The 22,323-nt window shown below is 40.8% G+C and overlaps 1 protein-coding gene across 7 annotated transcripts in view; it reads left to right on the top strand.

The window, feature by feature from the left end:
• Positions 1-22,323, top strand: part of ASAP1 (ArfGAP with SH3 domain, ankyrin repeat and PH domain 1) — a 346,314-nt gene that overhangs the window by 250,979 nt on the left and 73,012 nt on the right. For all 7 annotated transcript variants that reach the window (XR_009053673.1, XM_057734380.1, XM_057734376.1 and 4 more), the window contains 4 exons: positions 4,769-4,898; positions 6,123-6,208; positions 16,306-16,381; positions 17,850-17,936. Coding sequence is in view for 6 of the 7 variants with exons in the window: in XM_057734380.1 (XP_057590363.1) it covers positions 4,769-4,898; positions 6,123-6,208; positions 16,306-16,381; positions 17,850-17,936 (379 nt within the window). In the remaining variant the exon portion in view is untranslated. The remainder of the gene's footprint in view (positions 1-4,768; positions 4,899-6,122; positions 6,209-16,305; positions 16,382-17,849; positions 17,937-22,323) is intronic.

Genomic DNA, 22,323 nt, shown 5'->3' with positions numbered 1-22,323 from the left:
AGATTCTAAACTCAGTGAGATTACGTTGAACAGATGATACAGGGTTCTTTTTCTGATGATGAAGAGAAGAGTGGATATTAAATAAGCAACGAGTGTGCTTCTAATGGGAAAATTCAGCAGCTCTTGGCATCACCCCACCGCCCTGGTCTCCCTCCTTTGTCCACCTCTTACCAGCTCCCGGGTTTATCTGCACGTCCCTCAGAATTCTCTTGCTGTTCCTTCTTGGTTTGTCTGTAACGTATTGCTGTGGTAGGTGAGGATTTAGCTCTCTTGCACACCTCCCCACCATCACTTTCTGCAACACCTACCCACCCCACCCCACCCCACTCCCGCCCTGCCCTGCCCCATTCATCCAGTTAGATTAATGCAGTAATTTATGGTTAAGCCAGTTGTCAGTGTTTACATTTTTGTGAGTATAAATATGCATTGTCAACCTGAACATGTCAACCGTATCATGATTGGATTTCCACTCTTATAGAACATTTTTTGGCTTTTTCTTAGTGAAATAATTGCCTAACTTACTTACTTAGTTCTGTACGAATCTTTTGTGAATTTTTATCACCTATTCCAACAGATGTCCAACACCTATTAATGTTTCTGCTTAGAAAATGCGTGATATATATTACCATAACGATTATACATGTGTTATCACTGATAACACATGTATAATCGTTCGCCAGTTCCTTCTTTGCTTTCCTGGAGACATCCTTCCAGGGGCCCTCACGCAAGCAGAGCGGCTGTCATCCTGGGGCTCCCCTTAGTGGTAGAGCTCCCGTTTCCTCTTTCCTGGGATGTCTCATGTTTTGCTGGCACACCAGCTCCAGCCCTTTCCAGGGAGCAGCTCTAAAGAAGCTCAGATTTTTCAGGTTTTGGCATTTCCAACAATACCTTCCTTCTGCTATCACACAGAACGGGAGTTTGACCAAATATAAAATTTTAACTTTATAATCATTTTCTCTCAATTGTCAAAAGCATTACTCCATTGTTTTTTGATTTTGTTTTTTGTTTTTTTAATTTACTTATTTATTGGATTTTTATTATTTTTTTATTGGCTGTGTTGGGTCTTCGTTGCTGCACACGGGCTTTCTCTAGTTGCTGAGAGCGGGGACTACTCTTCACTGTGGTGCGTGGGCTTCGTGTGGTGGCTTCTCTTGTTGCGGAGCACGGGCTCTAGGCATATGGGCTTCGGTAGTTGCAGCACATGGGCTCAATAGTTGTGGCTCACGGGCTCTAGAGCACAGGTTCAATAGTTGTGGCGCACGGGCTTAGTTGCTCCACGGCATGTGGTATCTTCCTGGGGCAGGGCTCGAACCTGTGTCCCCTGCATGGCAGGCAGATTCTTAAACACTGCGCCACCTAGGAAGTCCACTCCATTGTCTTTTAATTTCCAGTGTTGCTAGTGAAAAAAATTTGATGCCTCTGATTCCTGTTTCCTTGTGTGTGACACATGGGGATTTTGGAGGGGTTTTTTGGTTTATTTTCAGTTAGAAGATGGTGAGGTCTTCTCTTTATAAAAGATTTTACAGAGCTTATTCTTGTGCCATGGTGTGTGCTTTGACCTTCTATTTGCAATTTTTTAGTCCTTCATGTCTGGAAATTTTTCTTGTGATTCCTCACATTTGTTTTTTTCTTTTTACTCTCCTAACATGCCTCATCATATAATATTGGACTTCCTAGATTGCTCTTATAATTTTCTTCTCTTTTCTGTCCTATTTGTTCTATGTTATGTCTTAGGTTATTTCTTCAACCTTTTTGCCCCTGCTGTTTGAGTTGATTTTTGTTTGTTTGTTTTGGCTATTATGTTTCAAATTTCTAAAAGCTCTTTTTCTCAATTAGTTGCGGTTTGGGGAGGGGGTTGCCTTTTTATAGTTTTTTTGTTTTGTAGATGCACTCTTTTAGCTCCTGGAGGATTTGGTTACATTTTAGAAAGTTTTTTCTGCTCTCTTATTGCTTCTGGTTCCCTACCCTACCACCCCATCCCTGCTATTTGTTATTTTGATCTCTCACTTTCATTTTGGAGCCTTTCCTCAATTGTCTTATAATCCTTGACTGCCCATTCATATTTCAGAGCAAAGCACCCAAACGTTGACTGAAAGATCTTGTACATCAGCAGGGCTTGTCAAGAAAGCTATGAGCCCACCCCCTAGAGTAATGGAAATAAAAACAAAAATAACTAAGTGGGACCTAATGAAACTTCAAAGCTTCTGCACAGCAAAGGAAACTATAAGCAAGACGAAAAGGCAACCCTCAGAATGGGAGAAAATATTTGCAAACGAATCAACAGACAAAAGATTAATCTCCAAAATATATAAACAGCTCAATTCAGGAAAACAAACAACCCAATCCAAAAAATGGGCAGAAGACCTAAATAGGCATTTCTCCAGAGAAGACATATGGTTGGCCAAGAGGCACATGAAAAGCTGCTCAACATCACTAATTATTAGAGAAATGCAAATACAATGAGGTATCACCTCACACCAATTAGAATGGGCATCATCAGAAAATCTACAGACAATAAATGCTGGAGAGGGTGTGGAGAAAAGGGAATGCTCTTGCACTGTTGGTGGGAATGTAAATTGATACAGCCACTATGAAGAACAGTATGGAAGTTCCTTGCAAAACTAAAAATAGAGTTACTATATGACCCAGCAATCCCACTGCTGGACCTATACCCAAGAGAACACCATAATTCAAAAAGACACATGCACTCCAGTGTTCATTGCAGCACTATTTACAATAGCCAGGACATGGAAGCAACCTAAATGTCCATCAACAGATGAATGGATAAAAAAAGATGTGGTACATATATACAGTGGAATATTACTCAGCTGTAAAAAGCAATGAAACTGGAACATTTGTAGAGACATGAATGGATCTAGAGACTGTCACGCAGAGTAAAGTGAGGCAGAAAGAGAAAAACAGATATCGTATGTTAACACACATATGTGGAATATAGAAAAATGGTACAAATCAGCCAGTTTGCAAGGCAGAAATAGAGACACAGATGTAAAGAACAAACAAATGGACATCAAGTGGGGAAAGTGGGGAGGATTGGAGGAGAATAAATTGGGAGATTGGGATTGCCATATATACATTACTAATAAGAAAAAAATACCAAATTGTGCACTCTGAATATATGCAGTTTATTGTTTGTCAACTGTATCTCAATAAAAGTTCCTTAAAAAAAAAAAAGAAAGCTATGAGCTGCCTCTTTAGGTTTTAAGCTTTAGGATGTTGAGACAGCTTTTTATCAGGATTATTCTAAGTGTCGATATCCAGAGGTCTGTCTTCTGGGACCACTCAGTTCCCTGCACTCCCATCTAGTGATCATATATCGTTCTGAAAGCTGCTGAAGCCAGGAGGCAGGGCGCCCTGTCGTTTGGAGTTCAGACTTTCTCTCTCTTCAGACCTGCTCTTCCAAATCTGTGTTGAATTCTCTCTCTCTCTCTTTTTTTTTTTTTTTTTGCGGGGGGCGGGCAGTCCAATTCCTGTCTTTGGGAGATTATGCTTTTTTAATGATTTCCCTATCATTTTAGTGGGCTTGCTGAAGGGAGAATAAATAAATGCACGGGGTCAGGTGCAGACGTCTGTTACTACTATTGAGTTATGTCAGCTCCTCTTGTTTCTTCTCCTATGTCTGTAGCTTCCTGCTTCTGTTCCCACCCATGCCAGTGGAGAGAGAGCTGAGGCTTATTCTCCTTCTGGTAACATCCCTGCCTTCACACCCATTAACCCTCCCAGGTGGCGTGAGGAAAGAGTTGCTTGGGTATGGCACTAGGCTATTACAGTGAATCCCAGCCAGGTTTGTAGGTTTTCCATTGGGTGATGGCTTGATTTTCCACTGTGTTTGTATATAGACAAGGATATTGGCTTTTTTGGGGGTTTGATTTCCCACCACCACAATCTAGAAGATGACTCGAAGGCTTAGTCAGTTAGTCTCTGCCTTCACAACCAGAAATTATAGGCTCTTTCTGAAATTAGAAGTCTGCTTTCAGATTAAACGGACTTTTGGGAAAAGGGCTATGACCATTGGTGTTAATGCCGGAAGTATTATCTATCATAGCCAAGCATTAGTCTCGGGTACTGTAGGTTTAACGTGGCCCCGCCCTCTTATTTCCCTGGTTCCCTCCTGGCTCCCTCCCAACTGAAGAACATTTTCACAGCATTCCAAAGTATAGATTGGGATTTCTCCTAAATCTTTATTTTGTACAATCCAGTGCCAGGTGGTTGAATGATTAAAATGAATGTTAAAATGCTATGAAAACAGCCTAAGTTTAGAGAAGTATTGGAGGTTACTTTTGACTAATTTTTGTTCATGCCTACGAAGACCCATTATATACTTTAATTATCTTGAAATAACTCTTAAGTCTCATAATCTGTGGATAATCAAGATATGCCTCAGGCCTCCAGCCTTCTGATTCTTCTTCATCGTAAAGTGCTTTACTCTAGAAAAAGTAAACTGTCAAAATTACTGATGCCAACCAAACTGTAAGAGAATTTATATGAATCCATACATGTGTGAGATCAGAGTTAAAATGTAGGAAGTCTCCTTGGTGACAACCCATGCAATGTGTTGGTTCTCTTTGAACTTAGATTTTCACTTTTGATCGAAGCTCTCCATATAAGCGTTCCTGCCTTTTAACTCTAGTGATTAAGAAATCATCAAGTGGCTCTCATTAAAGGAAAGACATGAATGTGTTTTCTTGGTTTTTTGGTTTGTTTGGTTTTGTTGTTTTTTTTTTAATGATGGCGTCTGCTTTCATTACAGTACAAAAATCGAGAAGGAGAAAAGGGAGCACGCCAAACAGCACGGGATGATACGCACGGAGATCACCGGGGCCGAGATCGCAGAAGAAATGGAGAAGGAGAGACGCCTCTTTCAGCTCCAGATGTGCGAGGTCAGAGAAGACTTTTCAACTCTTTGCCGAGAGTTTGATTAGCTGTCACCCTTCCTGCTAGTCAGCAGTCTTTCTGCTTAAATGCAGGCTGTGTTTGGTGATTAGAGGAGGGGACTGTTTCTCAAGGACTCTAATCTCCACTTTTCTCCAAGCCTTTTGGGATCCGCCGTTTCACTGTTGTCTCATATTTTGAGCCTGGGTCCTATGGGGCTCTTTAAGCCAAAACAGGATTCTTTGGTGAGAACTTTCATATTGCTTGTGAGTGAGTGTGGAAAAAAAAAGTTTTGGTGAGGGGTAACACTGGTGAATATTAAGTTATACTGGTACAGGTGTACAGCATGTTTTTGGTTTTTTTTCTTTAACCATGTGTCCAGTTTGAATGAAAATGTAAATGAAGTAGTCATTAAGAAAGTCTGAGTTTGTGGGGAAAAATGCAACGAGAAGCATGTTGCCTTAGACTTAGAGCAGTGGTTCTCAAACGGGGTTCCCATTGAACACTGGCATTCCTTGACCTACAGACCAACCCGTTCTGATTCTGATACTGAGAAATGGAATTCCTTTTGCAGTTTTCAGAAAATATTAAAGGAGATAGACTTTTCTCAGTTTCAAGTTTTCCGTCCCCAATTTTTTTTTATTTCTGCCCCCCTTTATTAGCCTTTGGCTCCTTCTTGAGCTTGTCTGTTCGTGAGCACTTCCACGCAATAAAACAAATGAACAAGAAGCAAACAGTATAAACAGGAAGTCTTGGCCAGTTGTGAAAATCAGAGCCAGCAGTGTTTAGTGCATAAACCAATAATACATTATTTTTATTTTTTTTCCTTTCACTTTTTAGTAGCAAAAGTACTTTCCATTTCACCTCTTTGGTCTAAAAGTTTCAGTATCTTACAAGCATCTTCCTTAAAGAGAATGCCATTTGTCTTTCAATCCATCTTTCCGGTTTTGATCACGTGAACTATGAGTTTGAGATCCACTCCACCCGGGGGGAAATAATCAGTTATTCCAGAATGTTTTGCTGTGCTTGATTTCCGCTTGTCTAGTAAACTAATCTTAAGCATTTATAAAATGCTAACACGCTAATCAATTTGTTTTGCACACTTGTGACTGTGTCAAATCAGCGTTCCCTAAATTAAGCTCACACTGTCTGGCGGCAGCCGAGCCTCAGGAACTCACACTGATTCACGATTGGTAATCTGATCAACGTATAATTCTGTTTTATTTCCACAGTATCTCATTAAAGTTAATGAAATCAAGACCAAAAAGGGTGTGGATCTGCTGCAGAATCTGATAAAGTATTATCACGCACAGTGCAAGTAAGTGAACTATGGCAGTCGCGATTATTAGCCCAAGAAAGGCACCCTTCACTTCATTAGGTTTTTTAATTCTCTCTTTTCTGGTCTTCATTTGGTGCCTGTATATAGTTGTGTAATGACCTTCTAGGACCAGATGATAAGAAATGGTTTTGTCTTCCATCTTCAGTGTTTTCTGTAAATCGTTAAATCAGTGTAACTGTTCAGCTCCTCTAAAGGCTGTCTTACAAATACTAGCGTTGGCCTTGACAGCCTGTGGAGCTGTTGTTACAAATGCACTTGATTCTGTCACTTTGTCACTAAAGAGGCCCTTCTAGTAACTTCCTCCTGCCTTACTTGGCATTTTACCTATTATTAGGTTATTTGTACCACATATTCCTACTCGAAATTATTTTTGTTTTGTTGTTTTCATCATCCAAATTAAGTGAGATTAAATACCTTGGACATTAGCAGTACTTGGTATTTGTAAATGGATTCCTGTGTAATTGGTGATATGTTTTGAGAGGCATCTATTGTTCTATACCGGCACCATTTTTACTTGTGTTGCAGGGCTACTTTTTTTTTTTTTTTTTTTTTATTGGCTGCATTGGGTCTTCGTGGCTGTGCACGGGTTTTTTGTAGTTGCAGAGAGTGGGGTCTACTCTTCATTGCATTGTGCAGGCTTCTTATTGCAGTGGCTTCTTTTGTTGTGAGCACAGGCTCTAAGCTCGCCAGCTTCAGTAGTTGTAGCACGTGGGCTCAGTAGTTGTGACTCACGGGCTTAGTTGCTTCGCGGCATGTGGGATCTTCCCAGACCAGGGCTCGAACTTGTGCCCCTGCATTGGCAGGCGGATTCTTAACCACTGTGCCACCAGGGACGTCCCAGGGCTACCTTTTCATTATATGTGAGATTCTGTGGCATCACATTTGCTTATTTACTTCTTGTTTACTTACTGGGTTAGCTTGCGTGAGTTTTATGGTAGAATTTTTGTCTGAAAATGTACCTGTCCTCTTCAAGTCTGTAGTGAATCAGTGGAAGTTATAGAGAAAAATAGGGCAAGGACTTTCCAAAGTGGTCCAGACAGCTCTCATAGTTATTTATATGTAGAATAATGTACAGGTCATTAGGAACAGGTAAAATGCTTACTCTCCAAAAAGATAAAATTTACAATTTCCTTTGATCATCTCTTATTTTTTTTGATAATGTTACATCTAGGAAGATCTTTGTGTTCAACGGAAGCATTAATGTGGTGAGAAAAGCACCAGGCTTGAGTCAGGCAGAGCGATGAGTTCATATCCCGGCTCTCGTAACCACGTGATCTTTGCCCTGTGCTTCTCTAGACCTCAGTGTCCTCATCTGGCAGGTGGGGTTAAGATTCGTAGTAGACCCACCTCGGGTTTGCGAAGATGTGAGACTTGAGTGGGATAATGCGCACGGGCTGCCCCACCCAGTGCCTGCTGCGTTGTGCCTGTTTGCAAAGTGGCATTAAAAATCATTCATTCACGTGCTTATTATACAGGAGTATTTCTCTTTCGGAAAATCAAACTTTTAATGATCAACTTGTTATTTACATAAACTTTATTTTCCTTTTTCCTCTTTTCAAAGTAAATTCCACCCTGCATAAAAGTTTCGGATATGTATAAAGATAATATAGTGACGTGGAAGTAGTGTCACATTTATAAGATAATTGTGCCTACAGAAGCCTCATACTGAAGACCTTTGCCTTCGTGGCATAGCAGGATGCTTAGGGAACTTTGAGGTGTGTGATGGTGGTCCCTGATTTTAGTTTAGGGCGGAATTCTTCCCCTTTCATCAGTTTCAGTTTTCCTACAAACAGATCATTCTTTGAAACTTTTACAGAAATAAGTGAATCTCTCTGTCTTCTCAATTGCAACACTTACGCAGCAAGTCTGATTTCACCTGATCTCAGAAATCTTTTTTTGATCTCAAAATCTCTAAGTTGTATAGGAGGATTTAACCTACACAAACATGTGTTTTCCCAAAAATAAGGCATTTTGTAAATTACAGATATATTAGCCTTTGTTGGGAAAGGTGAAAAGAAGAGCATCCTCCCTTGATTCTTGGCTTTTCTCCTTCCCACAAATATTTATTACTCTCTTAACAGAGGCCAGGTACTTCTCTAGGTTCTGGGCTACAGAGATGAGACAAGGCTTCTGCCCTTGGGAGTTAATTGTCTGGTACAGGAAGTAAGTCAGGTCCATCAGTAATCACAGTGGGACTGGAAAGTGACTGATAACACAGGGCATCAAGAGGAGGAGAGAATTCTGGCCAGAGAGACTATGGAGCAGTCCTTGAAGGAGGTGGTGGCACTTGGGATTGGGTTTGGTGGATGGTGGCATTTGAGCATTGGAATCAGAAGCATCTACCCCAGGACAGAGAAAGATCAGCAGAAGGAAACCCTACACGCTAAATACCTCCTTGCAGGGAGAGAGGGTCAAAGACATCCAGTAGTAGAACTGGGTTATGATGTAATTCAACCCCAGCTGCCCCAAGTTGAGCCACAAGGATGCTGTCACAGCGAGAAACCAGGGTAGCTTTCTTTTGAGGACTACTCTTATTCTTTCCTACTTCAGTCACTCTCCAAACCCTTTATAGATGTCTAGTGGACCTGTAAAGAATCCTCTACTTAGATTTAAAAAGAGAGATTTCATATTCTGAGAACTTATCTAGTTCCCAGAATGATTTTCAATACAAAGTCAGGTGGAGCTCAAGAATGAATTGCTCCGGTAATCTCTCATGTACTTCGTAGTGCCTCAGTGGGGTACAGCTGCTACGGTGGAGAAATAAAGGGAACAGAAAAGAAGAGCTTTTGTTACCCATTTCAGCTCACCCACACCAATTGCTCCTCACTTTCAAACATGATCATTGTGTGTAACATGCTGCTTTCAAAACAAGCATGTTCTCCTGCTGCTCACCCACTCCTTTTACCACTTGGCAAGTATCATTATGGACTGCAGACTCCAGAGCACTTACAAACATTACTTTATCATGCTTCGTCTTACAGATAATAACAGCTAGCCTTTATCAAGAGCAATCAGGAAATTGTAGCTCAGAAAAGATCACTAATGTGCCCAAAGTCACAGTCATTCATTTAAAGGATGCTCAATAAATATATGTCAAAACAGACAAAACACAAGAAACCAAAGAAAAAAAGAAAGTGCACTTAGAAGTTAAAAACTTTTATGAGTGAAAAGGCACTATTAAGAAAGTGAGAAGACAGCCCGCAGCAGGGGAGAAAGTATTTGCAAATCATTTATCTGATGAGTGTGTGGTGTCCAGAATATATAAAGAACTCTTACAACTCAACAACAAAGAGATAAACAACTCAGTTTAAAGATGGGCAAAGGGACTTCCCTAGTGGCACAGTGGTTAAGAATCCACCTGCCAATGCAGGGGACAAGGGTTCGATTCCTGGTCTGGAAAGATCCTACATGCCACAGGGCAGCTAAGCCCTTGTTCCACCAATAAGAGCAGCCACTGCACTGAGAAGCCTGCACACTGCAAAGAAGAGTAGCCCCCACAGCTAGAGAAAGCCCGCGCACAGTAACGAAGACTCAACGCAGCCAGCAAAAAAAAAAACACACACACAAAGAATTTGAGTAGCCATTTCTCCAAAAAAGATATACAGATGGCCAGAAAGCCCATGATTAAATGCTGAACATCAGTGGTCATTAGAAAAACGCAAATCAAAATGACGGTGTGATACCGCATCACACCCACTAGGATGCCATAATTAAAAACAGTAGTGGCAGAGTGGCGAGGCTGGTGGAAATGCACAACGTTCTGTTCTGAGGACCGGCCGGCAGCGCAGTGGAGTGGGTCAGGGATTGCTTACTCCTGAGATGGGCTACAGGACAGCACGTTCCAAAGGTGGACGTCCAAGTCAGACGCAGAGGGACAGCCTCACTGAGCCACCAGGAGACTCAGCTGTACCCGAGGGGATCTTAGCAGCGGCAGCAAGTACGATGATAGGTTTTCAGGCGGAACTGAGACAGGTCTTAGCTGAGACGCCAAGAGGGGGTTGCAGCCTTATTGGAAAACCCAGGCAGCTGATTCCAAGAGAAGAGAAAAAAAAGCAGCTGACAGTGTAATAAAGCTATTATCCATGGAAAAAGAAGAAAAAAAAACAGTAACATAACAGAAAATGAATCTTGATGGAAAAGTGAAGAAACTGGAACCCTCAGTACATTGCTATAGAAATGTAAATGGAGGCAGCTGCTTTGGAAAACAGTTCATCAGTTTCTCAAAAAGTTAAATATAGAGTTCTGTGACCTAGCAGTTCCACTCCTAGGTGTGTACCCAAGATAATTGAAAACAGGTATTTAATAAAAATGTGTTCATAAATGTTTATAGCAGCATTATCTACAATAGCCAAAATGTGGAAACACCCAGATACCTATCAACTGGTGAATGGATAAACAAAATATTGTATAGCCATAAAAGGGGATGAAGCACTGATAATGCTGTGTCATTTATGAACACTTAAAACATTTATTCTAAACAATAAGGATTTACTGTATAGCACAGGGAACTATATTCAATGTCTTGTAATAATCTATAATGGAAAAGAATCTGAAAAAGATTTTGTATGTATGTGTATAACAATCACTTTGCTGTACACGTGAAAGTAATACAATATTGTAAATCAATTATACTTCAATTTAAAAAAAAAAAGTTATTCTAAGTGAAAGGAGCCAGATGCAAAAGATTACATATGGTGTGATTCCATTTAAATGAAATGTCCAGGAAAGGCAAGTCCTTTGAGACAGAAAGCAGATTGTTGTTTGCTGGGGATAGAAGAAGAGAGAAATTGGGAGTCACTGCTAACAGGTACAGTGTATTTTGGGGGGATGGTGGAAATGTCCTGGAATTAGTGGTTGCACAACACAGTGCATATACTAAAAGCTACTGAATTGTACACTCTAAAATGGTGGATTTTATGTTACATGGATTTTGTCTTAATTTTTTTAATGAAGAAAGAAACAACAAAACGAAAACAACGATTCTTGGAACTTATAGTTAGAAGGTGGCAGAACCAAGTCTTGAACACAGGTCTGTAACTCAGAGTACATGCTTTTAGTATGCCACAAATTCTGATCTGGTGAGCTTGGGATTAGACCTGGATGTCTGTGTTTTTAAGAATCTCCATATATGAGTCTAGTATACCACTCTTTACTCTCTCATTGAGCTGAACTGTCAAGATGTATTTGCAGTTAATTAGTACTTACGCTACCCCTGTGCATTCAAGTTTCTTAAATACCACAGGACATACACAGAATAGGTCTGGGAGAAAATGTCCCTGTTACCTGGCTGGAAGTCAGTGCCTGACTTAGTCCAAGCCTGAAGCTTGGAAATCAGGCTTTCATAAGGGGTTAATGGTTGATTTCTTAAGAGGTTACTTTTTTAAAAATTTGATTTATAGTTTGATTCGCTTTATAAAACCATACTCTCTGCTATTCCAGGGTATCCTAACTTCTTTTGAAAATAATATAATGCTCTCTGAATCTTTCAGCTTTTGGCCAAGTAATACCTCTTCCTAAGCCAAGCAGAACATGTGATAAAGGGGAACCAGGGAGACTCTCTGGTCTCTCTTTCTTTTAAATTAAAAGCAGGAAGAACATAGTGTTTCCCCTCCCTGTCATTGCTTAGAGTGACTTAAGAAGGAAGTGAAGTACATAGTGACTCTCTCAGGATCGAGAAGGTTCCGGTTTGTTCTAAGGAGGATGTGTGCTGCCTGATGAGTGAGCGCCAGATACCCCTGAGGTTGTTGTCTGCACCTGGGGCTGTGTTCCAGCCGTCAGTGTAAATGCAGAGGTCATTCTGCCCATCAGGTGGCATCTTTTTCTGGCATCCAATGTCATTAAAATATGGTCATATTTCTTTCAACCTGCTTATTTAAAAAGTGAACTGGTCCTGCTGTGTCCCTAAGGTCAGTAAAATGAAGAAGCCTATTTTGCTGGCCTGTGGCCATTGTGTATTGAGCGGCTTCTCTGTGCCTGGCATTTTAAGAACATTATCTGATGCTCACAAGAATTCTCAAAGGTCCATGCAGTTCTCGCCATTTCCTGTGTAAGGACACTGAGGTGTCTGCACTCAGTGACTAGATGAGCTTAGACAATCACCTTGACCTCTCTGGGCCTGTTTCCTTATCTGTCTTACAGGTTAATATAATCATATCTTTCTTTTTAGATTGTAACGAGACCTTTAGAAAGGGACATTCCATGAATTAGGCATCCTGGTGAGTGACTAGCACAGTAAATACTCAATTACCTGCTAGTTTCACGTAATCATTATTATATTTATTACATCATTGCCTGTTTTCCAGAAGATTTCAGTAATTTATGGACACATTGACCAAGGGACAAGTGGAATGTCGTGAGATAATTTCCCCTTCTGTTGGGAGAGCATCCATGTTCAAGTTGAGTGATAGGTCATCAGAGCTGACACCTGTGCTTCCCTCTGTGGTGAACAGAATACTTTTACCTGTAGTAGCTCATCTGATGTCCCTTGAAGCTGGAAAGTGTCCACATTTGGAGATGAGCGTGCTCACAGTCAGACAAGGCCAGTAACCCGCCCGAGGTCATGCGTGCAGTCAGGTTTGGAGCCAAAATACGGTATGCTTTTGGCTCTTAAGCCCATGCATTTCCCCTGAACCAGAACCAGCTCAAAGAGAGGGAGGAAGGGAACAGAGAAGCGGGTACCCTCAGGAGAAGGCTGTGTCTCTGAGTCCCACCCAGCTGGTAGGTGGGAGAATTGAGCACTGATTGGGGGGGAGGGGGGTTCACCAGAGGGACAGTAGGGTTGACAGTGTGTTGGCCTTTGTGGTGTCGCTAATGACTCCAGGCTGTGTTGTTCCTTTGCAACCCCTTCCCCCCGCCTCCTGCTTCCCACCCAAAACTAGAAGTGGTCCCTATAATAACCATCTGAGAGGGGCTCAGCTTACCCTTGTCCTCCCAGGCTACGTGTTGATTTTTTAAATTCCGTCCTATGTGAGTAATATATTATTTCTTTAAGAAAATATTTAGGAAATGGAGATAATGACAAAAGGGGAGGGACCCATAGTCTCCTTACTCAGAAGATTACTGAATTTACATATATGATTTGTTTTGTTTACAAAAATTGGATCATAGTGTAGCTTAAATGATTCCTCATTATGTTGACTTTTCTTAGTCTGTGTTGTAGTGTTCAGAAGAATTTAACTATAGGCAAATAGGTTGTTTGGGTCTTTCTTCAGCTTTTTAATTGGTGGGAATTTGCCCCGCTGCCAGCTTGCTTTCACTGCTGATAAAGAACTTCTCATTTTTATTAACACCATCTCAAACTGAAACAGTGCCCTGTTTCTCCATAAAATGTGTGTTTTATAGCATTCCTTGCATGCTGTTCAGATCTGTTTGCTTATTCTTGATCTAGAGCAACACTGTCCAATAGAACTTTCTGAAATGATGGAAATGTTAATATTCTTTGCTGTCTCACATGGTACCCACCAGCCACGTGTGGCTACTGAGCGCTTGAAATGTGGCTGGTGAGACTTCGTGAACTGAATTTTAAATTTACGTAATTTTACTGAATTAGCTGCATGTGGCTAGTGGCAAACATTGTATTGGAAAACACAGATCTAGAACATTCTCATTTAAATTCACTTTTTTTTTAACGTGATGATTAAATTCCCTTCATGTTGAAAGTGAAAATGAAACACCTTTATAAAAATATCTTGAAAGAATCTTTATGCCTCTGAGAAAGAAATAACTCCTTCCATGATAAACCTCTGCGGCTCCAGGGAAGAAAACCAGCATTTACTGAGCACATCCTAACTGCCCCACACTTTGCTGAGTCATTTCATATGTCTTATCCCATTGAATACAGATAACGTGGGCAAAAGCTTAGTGACTGGCCAAAGTCCCATAGCTGGTAAGTCCCAGAGCATAGGCTAGGCCATAATCATCTGACCCCAGTGCCCTTGCTCCTCCTGTTGTAAGAAGTCCTGACAGCATCCATCAAGTGTTCTAACTTCGGGACTTCCCTGGTGGCGCAGTGGTTAAGAACCCACCTGCCAACGCATGGGTTCGATCCCTGGTCCAGGAAGATCCCACATGCCGTGGAGCAACTAAGCCCATGTGCCACAACTTCTGAGCCTGTGCTCTAGAGCCCATGAGCCACAGCTATGAGCCTGCATGCCACAACTGCTAGAGCCCGTGCTCCACAACAAGAGAAAGCACCACAATGAGAAGCCTGCGCACCGTAATGCAGAGTAGCCCCCACTCGCCGCAACTAGAGAAAGCCCACACGCAGCAACAAAGACCCAACGCAGCAAATAAATAAATTTTAAAAAGTGTTCTACCTTCAAAACCTTCCTCCAGAAATTAAGTACAGTGTCAGAGATTAAAATTCATTTTGCTGTGATTAACTTTTTAGCCATATTTCTGCCTCCTTGACGGACACTTCTTCCTGGATATAGAAGATGCTGGTTCAGGTTAACGCTTATGGGTAATCTGCTCTGTGCAGAACACTGTCTGCTGTTTTAGGGTTGGCACTTAGGTCTGGGCACAAACAAGTGCTCCAGGATGCTTGTCCCCTTAACTGGCAAGCCTTGACTGGTAGCAGCTGAGCTGAGCCAGGGTAGAATGAGAGCTTGGCAGGCACGTATAGTGGGGAAGGGCATTTCAGGGAAAGGGAACAGCACATATGCAAGGCTGGGGGAGCAACTGGAAATAATGGAGCATGGCTGGAGGCCAGAGTTTTTAAGGGGAAAATGGTAAGGGAGAAAACCAGAAAGATACTTAGAGGCCAGAACATAGCAGTTATTCAATTCTGTGCCAAGAAGTTTCACTCTCATCCCGAAAGGCAGTGATGAAAGCCTGAATGTTAGTAGTTGAGAATTTACATGTAGCTTGGTTACATGAAACCCGTGTTTCAGTCAGGGTTCTGTGCTAAATATGTGAACCTTTAAAAACTTTGGAACTTGTAGAATTTCACTAATCACTCTGAAGGCCAGTTCTGACACAGATGTATTGTTACCATTGAGTGTACATATTAAGCTGGAAAGATACATCAGTACACGGATCCCAAAATGTGCCCCCAGAATTCTTAGCAGTGCTTCATTCTTAGTTTCTAAGTGAACATCTGCTCTGTGCTGGGTATGATGTGGGGATGAGAGACAGTCCTCGTCCTCGAGGACCTCATCCTTTCCTGAGGAGACAGCAGCGCAGGTAACGTGCATTGAGAAATAGTCTGCCGTGGAGGGTAAAGAAGCTTCCAGCAGAGTGGAAGACATTCTAAACACAGACACAAGTGGGGCTCCTGAGTGGAAGGGCTCAGACAAGAAATCTCTTCGCTTGGTAGTAAGAGCAGGGGTGTCAGAACCAGTACCTGGACCTGATCCCAGTTCTGCTGCTTACTAGTTGTATCAGCAATTTGGGCAAGTTGCATCCTTGCTCTGTGTCTCAGCTCATCGCTTAGAACACAGACGAGACTGAGGTGCTTATTCACTCACTAGGGTTGTTGTGGGGAGTAAATGAAAGGACGTGTAAAGGGATAAATGCTCAGCAGATGTCAGTGCTTGTTGTTATTCAGGGTGAAATGACACCCCCTTCTTGTATGCGTGGTAGGAGAAAGCTTTCCATATGCATCCGTACCACTGATTGAGCATCCTGGGTTCCAAGTGTGTTGGGACACAAGGATCTTTGGGAAACTGAAAGAACCCTTGCTGACTGTCCGCCGGCCTTTATTTCTCTCCTTAGTGTCCAATTCGACTTCATGATATTCCACTGGTAAATGTGTCTCTCTGTCTCTTTAGAATTCAGATACAGCACAACCAGGAACAACTGTTCTGTGTACAAATCCATGCATTGGGACTGATTGTTTGAAGTCACTGTTATTTGCAGTGTCCATGTGATACATGCTAGCTCATTTCAAATGGTGCCTATAATTTGTGTATTGGTACATCTTTATAAGATACTGAAATTCATTTTATAAATGTTTTGTATAGATATATGGGTAGAGAGTAAATATATATCTGTGAAATTTTTCAGATTTTTCAGGTAATTACAGTTCATTTCTTTTTTTTACAATGCTGATAAATCTCTGATGTTTTCCATTGTAGTTTCTTTCAAGATGGCTTGAAAACAGCTGATAAATTGAAACAGTACATTGAAAAACTGGCTGCTGATTTATATAATGTAAGTTCTTTACAAAATACATGCACTTCAACTTGCTTTTGTAGGTAAACATCAGTAAATTTGAAATCTGTATTAGAAGAGTGTCAGAGAAGACAAGGTGAAGTAATGTGTCATAAACCTAGGGCCAATAAATGTTTTTTTGTGGGGTTTTTTGTTTGTTTTGTTTTTCTGGTTTAACTCAGAGAGATCATCAGTTGTCAGATATTCCAGAATAATTTCTGGGACATATGAGAAGCAGGGCAGGGTGTAGATGGCTGGCCATTGGTTCTGAATGGTTCTCTATTCTGGGTTCAGTGACATCACATGTGAGTGCCCTTTGGTCAGCAACTGCAGAAAGAAATTTTTATCCTGGTAGGAAAAAAATTCAGTGACTGTCTCTGAGTCAGCAGGTTTATGATTTTGTTTGTTTGCTTGTTTGTTTTATATTTCCTCTCCTTTTTTCCCCTACTGTCTAGGTTTTGCTTTTATAATAGGAAAATCAAGAGGAAAACGTTTTTGAGAAAAACACTAATTGCATATGTAGAAATCTCGTTTGTTCCCCATGAACCACTTGGCAATGAATAATATTAAACGTATATGTTTTAGGAGTGTAACTATTGGATTGGCCAAAAAGTTCATTAGGGTTTTTCCATAAGGTGTAATAGAAAAACACAAATGAACTTTCTGGCCAGCCCAATACATGTGTTCAGATAAGGTTTTAGAGTTATAAAAGATAATCTAATAGAACGTTAAAAATACAAAGCTGTGTATTTTTTCTGATTCTTCTTTGAAAAGTTAACATGGTTCAGGTTGCAGTTAAGTTCCAGGTGATTAAGGAAAGCAGCATCAGTCCCTTCCCTTCACGTAAACTTTGTAAACTTTCATGTATGCACTAGCTCTTGGGGTTCTGGTCATTCTTTTTTTTTTTTTTTTTTAAGAACTTTTTTTCATATAAATTTTTTTTGGACTTGTTGCCACGTCTTTTTTTTTTTTTTTTTTGACATACAATAAACTGCATATATCTAAAGTGTACAATTTGATTTTTTTTTTTCTTATTAGTAATGTATATATGGCAATCCCAGTCTCCCAGTTCATCCCACCCCATCTGGTTATTCTTAGTGTTGTCTTCTGTCCCATTCAGTTACATTGTGGTATTTCCACTGCCACCGTTTGAAAAACCAGAAGCAAATAACTCAATGTTATTTCTTACTTTTGTTTAAAATAGTCATTCAGAGTTATCTAGCCTAGATGTATTATTTAATAGGAAAGCATGGTGCATTATTCACTAATTTCAAAACTCACTGGTACTTTAAGAAGATGAGAAAATTGTGCCTCTCACATCAAAAATGAGACTGTGCAAAGGACTTTAATAAGGAAATGGACTGTATAATTGAATTGTTTGATGAGTGATATATACATTTGGATGAATTAAACTCTGCTCATAAATGTATGAAAGATAAGTGAAAGGAGAAATGTTTTTCTCTCACAGATAAAACAGACCCAGGATGAAGAAAAGAAACAGCTGACTGCACTCCGAGACTTAATAAAATCCTCCCTTCAACTCGATCAGAAAGAAGTAGGTGATCTGTGTGTTTCCAGCAGGGCTAACCGTGTAAGCGGGGCCACTTTTGATAGCCTTTGTGTTTCCTGATCTTCAGTACAAGCATAGTGAGTGCTTCCTGCCAGGGTGGTGGCGGGGTGGGGACAAGATGAGAAATAAGATACAGTGTGTACCTATCGTATAAAACACAGCAGAAATGGTCTCTGAGTTTCCGTTCCCTCCTTATAGAAAAGATGTCCCTCACCCCCAGCTCAGTGACCAGGTTTTCCATCCTGGCTTTAAGACTTGTGCTTCAGGAGAGCATCCTCCCAGGCGTAATGTGTATACCTCAGGTTCCTCTAACATCATCCCTGTCTTTCCAGAAGGCCAAAGGGAGCCTGCCTCAATTTCCCAGAGAAATAGAGAAATATTTTGATACAGGATCCTGTAGAGGTTTTGCCCCACAGCTAGGGAAATAAGCTGAGATGGTCCTTGGGTGCTGCACTGGAGTAGACAGGGCATGGTAGGTTTTCGGTGAATGCAGTCCAAGTCCTTAATAATTCATCTCATCTGTTCACTTGTTTGGCAAACATTTAATGAATACTTACCATGTGCCAGCAGCCGTTGTAGGCATTAAGCTTGAGTCCCTTCCATCAAGGGGCCGATTGTCTAGTAGATAATACAGAGAGTCAGCCATGTGAACAAGCGGCCGGACCTAAAGCGGTGTTGATGCTGTAACACAGAGACTGGGAGGGGCCGTGCTGGGAAACAGAGGAAAGCGAAGAGCCTCAGGGGTGAGAAACTGCCCGGCATGTTCACAGGCCAGCAGCAACTGGGGCAGGGTGGGTGGGGGAGTGAGAGATGCCAGTTCTGAGGTGAAAACCAGACCTGATTGTGGAGGACCTTGGATGCACACTAAAGGGGATGGACTTAATTCAAAGGGTACATTAAATAGTGAGCACTGTCTGTTGCATGGGAGAAGGTAAACATTTGCCTGTTTATGTTATGAAATTATTATGGATTCAATTTAAGTGCAATATTTAAATACAATATTCAATCATAATCACACAAAATACAGCATTTTTCATATTGTCAGTTCCTCATCATATTATCTCACAGTTGCAAACTGACTATCTGTAAATTCCTAAAATTTCCAAAAGGGACTCATGAGTCCAAAACAGAAACAAAGCAAACCCCCTTAAACACGGGAAGCCCTGCCCCAGCAAGACTAATCTAAAGCAACCTTGAAGGTTCTCTTGACTGAGTGACTATAGCCCTCTACCCTCCTGCCTCCCCAAATCCAGTTTTATATACATGTAGGGTCTTTGTACAGTGAGGAGTCTGTAGTCCTGTAACGCTGAGCGCCTGCTGACCTGTGGGCAGGGAGGTGTGTGGGCTGTGTTCCCACGTCCTCCTGTCTCAGCAGCATCTGCACCTGTGCTTTGAGGCCTCTTAGAAGGTGTTTATTTCTGGTCCTAGGAGAAGCTGTCTCCTTGAATGAATTCTCAGTGTAAGGGCACTAGAAAGACCCAAATAGAGGGGTAAAAGGTAGACCCCTGCCTGGGGAGAAAACTGCGAGGTTTTGTACTGGCGGGTATGTACTTTAGCACTTCCTACCTTTGTTTTGTTTCATGGGATTACCTTCTTCCTGTGTGAAGAAGCTTTCTTGGGGGAAAAAAAGACTATCACAGTCCCTTTTTGCTTTGCATAGAGACTGATATTTTCTGCTCGGGCTGCCTAGAGGCCACAGTTGCATTTAAACCTCCTGTGTACATGAGGAAATGCACATAACTTATTGTAATTCCAGCCCAAATTAATAAATGATGAGTTTTCATTAACATCATGTCCAGAGTATTTTACGAGTAAAATTGATCTTTCACAGCATGCCTGTCCCATTCTCATGCTGTGTATCATCTCTTATCACAAAATATATTTAGAAGCTAATGATTTTTAATGACTTATTAAATATGGAAGGAGGCTATCCACCAGAGAGTTCTTGCCATAGCACTACTGTTCAAGAAGAGGGTAGAGGGGTAGAGTAATCTAAAAAGGGACCTGAGAAATTAAAACCACCCATCAGATCATTCAGCATCCTCACCCCCACCAGGTTCAACCTAACTCCATTAAAGGAAGCTTCAAGAATTCGAGCTCTTCATGTGGACTCTGTGGTTTGTGGCATGCGGGCTCTCTAGTTGTGGTGCATGGGCTCAGTGGTTGTGGCACGTGGGCTTGGTTGCCCTATGGCATGTGGGATCTTAGTTCCCCGACCAGAGATGGAACCCACATCCCCGGCATTGCAGAATAGATTCTTTACCAGTGGACCACCAGGGAAGTCCCAAAATTTGTTATTGAGGTACAAGGAAAAAACGTGCCCTGTCCCATGCCAACCAGTGTAACTAAAGTCGAAGAAATGATCACCTCTCTTGGAATATGTGAAAAAATAAAATAAAGCCACAAAAAAAAAAAAAAAAAAAAAAGAATTTGAGCTCTAAATAGGATCTTGGGGTTTTGGGTAGAAATTTTTAGGGTTGAAAATATTTTATGTTTAATGGTTCTATCCATAAATTATTCCAAAAATTTCATCTCTGTATTTGAGTCTCAGTAGCCCATCATAGTTTGCAAACTGTCTGTGTTCCTCATCTCTCCTTTCACAGTGTCTGGTACATCGCCTGGCTCCCCAAAACTACTCAATAAATATTTAGTAAGATGAAACAGAAGGACTCTTTTGCCCACTCAATTCATACCTTACATTAGAAATTTTAAGCTTCTATAAACAGAGGTTTAGTTTTAAATCAGATGCCAGAAACATTTATAACCCATTAAGTCAATGAGGGTGTAATTGCTTGCAGTTTTAAAAGATTTGAGATTTTACTCCTTAATAATGCATTTTATATGTTAATAAGATTTTCTAATAAGGTTATTTGTATGGCTAATAGAGAATAGGAAATTGAACTAAAAAATAACACCGTAGTTTCATTCTATAGTTTACATCTCTTGGCTCCCATCATGGATTTTTGCCAAGGTTTTATTTTAAGTTCATTATTCAAGTTGAGTTTTAAATTATTTGCCTGAGTGAATTTCTTGTTTGCATTTCTCTTTCCTCGGTACATGTTGAATTCTATTGTGCTGTCAAAGGATTCAGAACCTATTTCATTCCTTCGGTTGTGTTTTGTTTTGTTTTAAGATTTACTTTCTTGAAAAAGAATCCTCCTTTCGTTTATCTGAAGTGCCCTGCTACACCCTCATTTCTCTAAGCACAGAAATAATCATTTGTGTGACTTTCTTAGGCCATAAAACTCAGTAGTTTATTTAGGATTGTTGATGCTACATGTGCATCATACACTTTCTTCCTGCTTGGTTTAATGGAATAGGCGTCTGAGGTCAAAGCCTAGGCTTCAGCCACTTTACTCACCTTTAAAACCATGTTTCTCTGATATAAAGCACAGCCTCCTCAATCCGCCTGTTATTCAGAGTTTGAAGTTAATTTAGGCTAGTAAGCAAGTTAGGCTATGTAAGCAATGTCTTAGTAGTAAGTTTACAGAATATAATAATTTTCATAAGTTATCAGCATCTGAATCCTTATTTTTTAAAAAAGATAGCTACTTTTATTTTTTTTTAACTTAGGCTGTCAACACTGTAAATTGACTATACTCCAAAAAATTAATTTAAAAATACTTTTAAAAACCCTTAGGCTTTTATTTTAAAGGTTAGCAAACCAGTGAAAGTGAGAGATGCAGTTTTAAAGCATTGAGACAGACTAGGAATCATGTGGACAGATAAAGAGAAGTTTAGTTTAAAGAAAAGGGTTCCAAGGAAGAGAGTTATTTTAATAAGAATTGATATCAAGGAGATTTTAGAGTTTGTTTTTAATATTCTGGAGAGGTATAGCTATGGCAAAGATCCCTGACTCCAGGTTCATAGTTCAGTGATTTTCATGTGATTTCATTGGATTAAAGCAGAAGCTCTGTGGATTTCATGTATGCCGGCCTCTTATTTTGTCCCGTGGCTCAGGTCTCTACCACCTGATCTAGTTTTCTGTCCTGATTGTTCTTTATTAGTATTATGGATGCACTGCTGCCTCCTTGAAAAAACCCCATGTGTCACTGCTGTTGTATTGAGGGCTGTCACTAGAGGCCCTGGCAGGGGCAGGCTTTCTCTGCCTGTTTGGTATGTGGTACAGGCCTGCAGTCATAGCGCCATCCAGGAAGTAGCTGTCAGGGAGGGCAGAGTGAGCCAGAGTACTCTGAGTTCAAGGCTGTGGACCCAGGTTAAAAGTAAGCATGGAGGGGAATTTTTCAAGAGTCCTACGCCCCACCCATCCCCAGGCGATGAAACTTGTCCAATGAGATGTTTCAGCTGGAGGGAATCTGGCCAGTTAAAGAAATCACTCAGGTTAAGAAAATGACTAGTTTGTAACCTCTTC

This window comes from Hippopotamus amphibius, chromosome 5, assembly GCF_030028045.1.
Source record: "Hippopotamus amphibius kiboko isolate mHipAmp2 chromosome 5, mHipAmp2.hap2, whole genome shotgun sequence".
Lineage (NCBI taxonomy): Eukaryota > Metazoa > Chordata > Mammalia > Artiodactyla > Hippopotamidae > Hippopotamus > Hippopotamus amphibius.
Note: the sequence above shows the minus strand (reverse complement) of the source record. Positions and strands in the feature narration are given on the sequence as shown.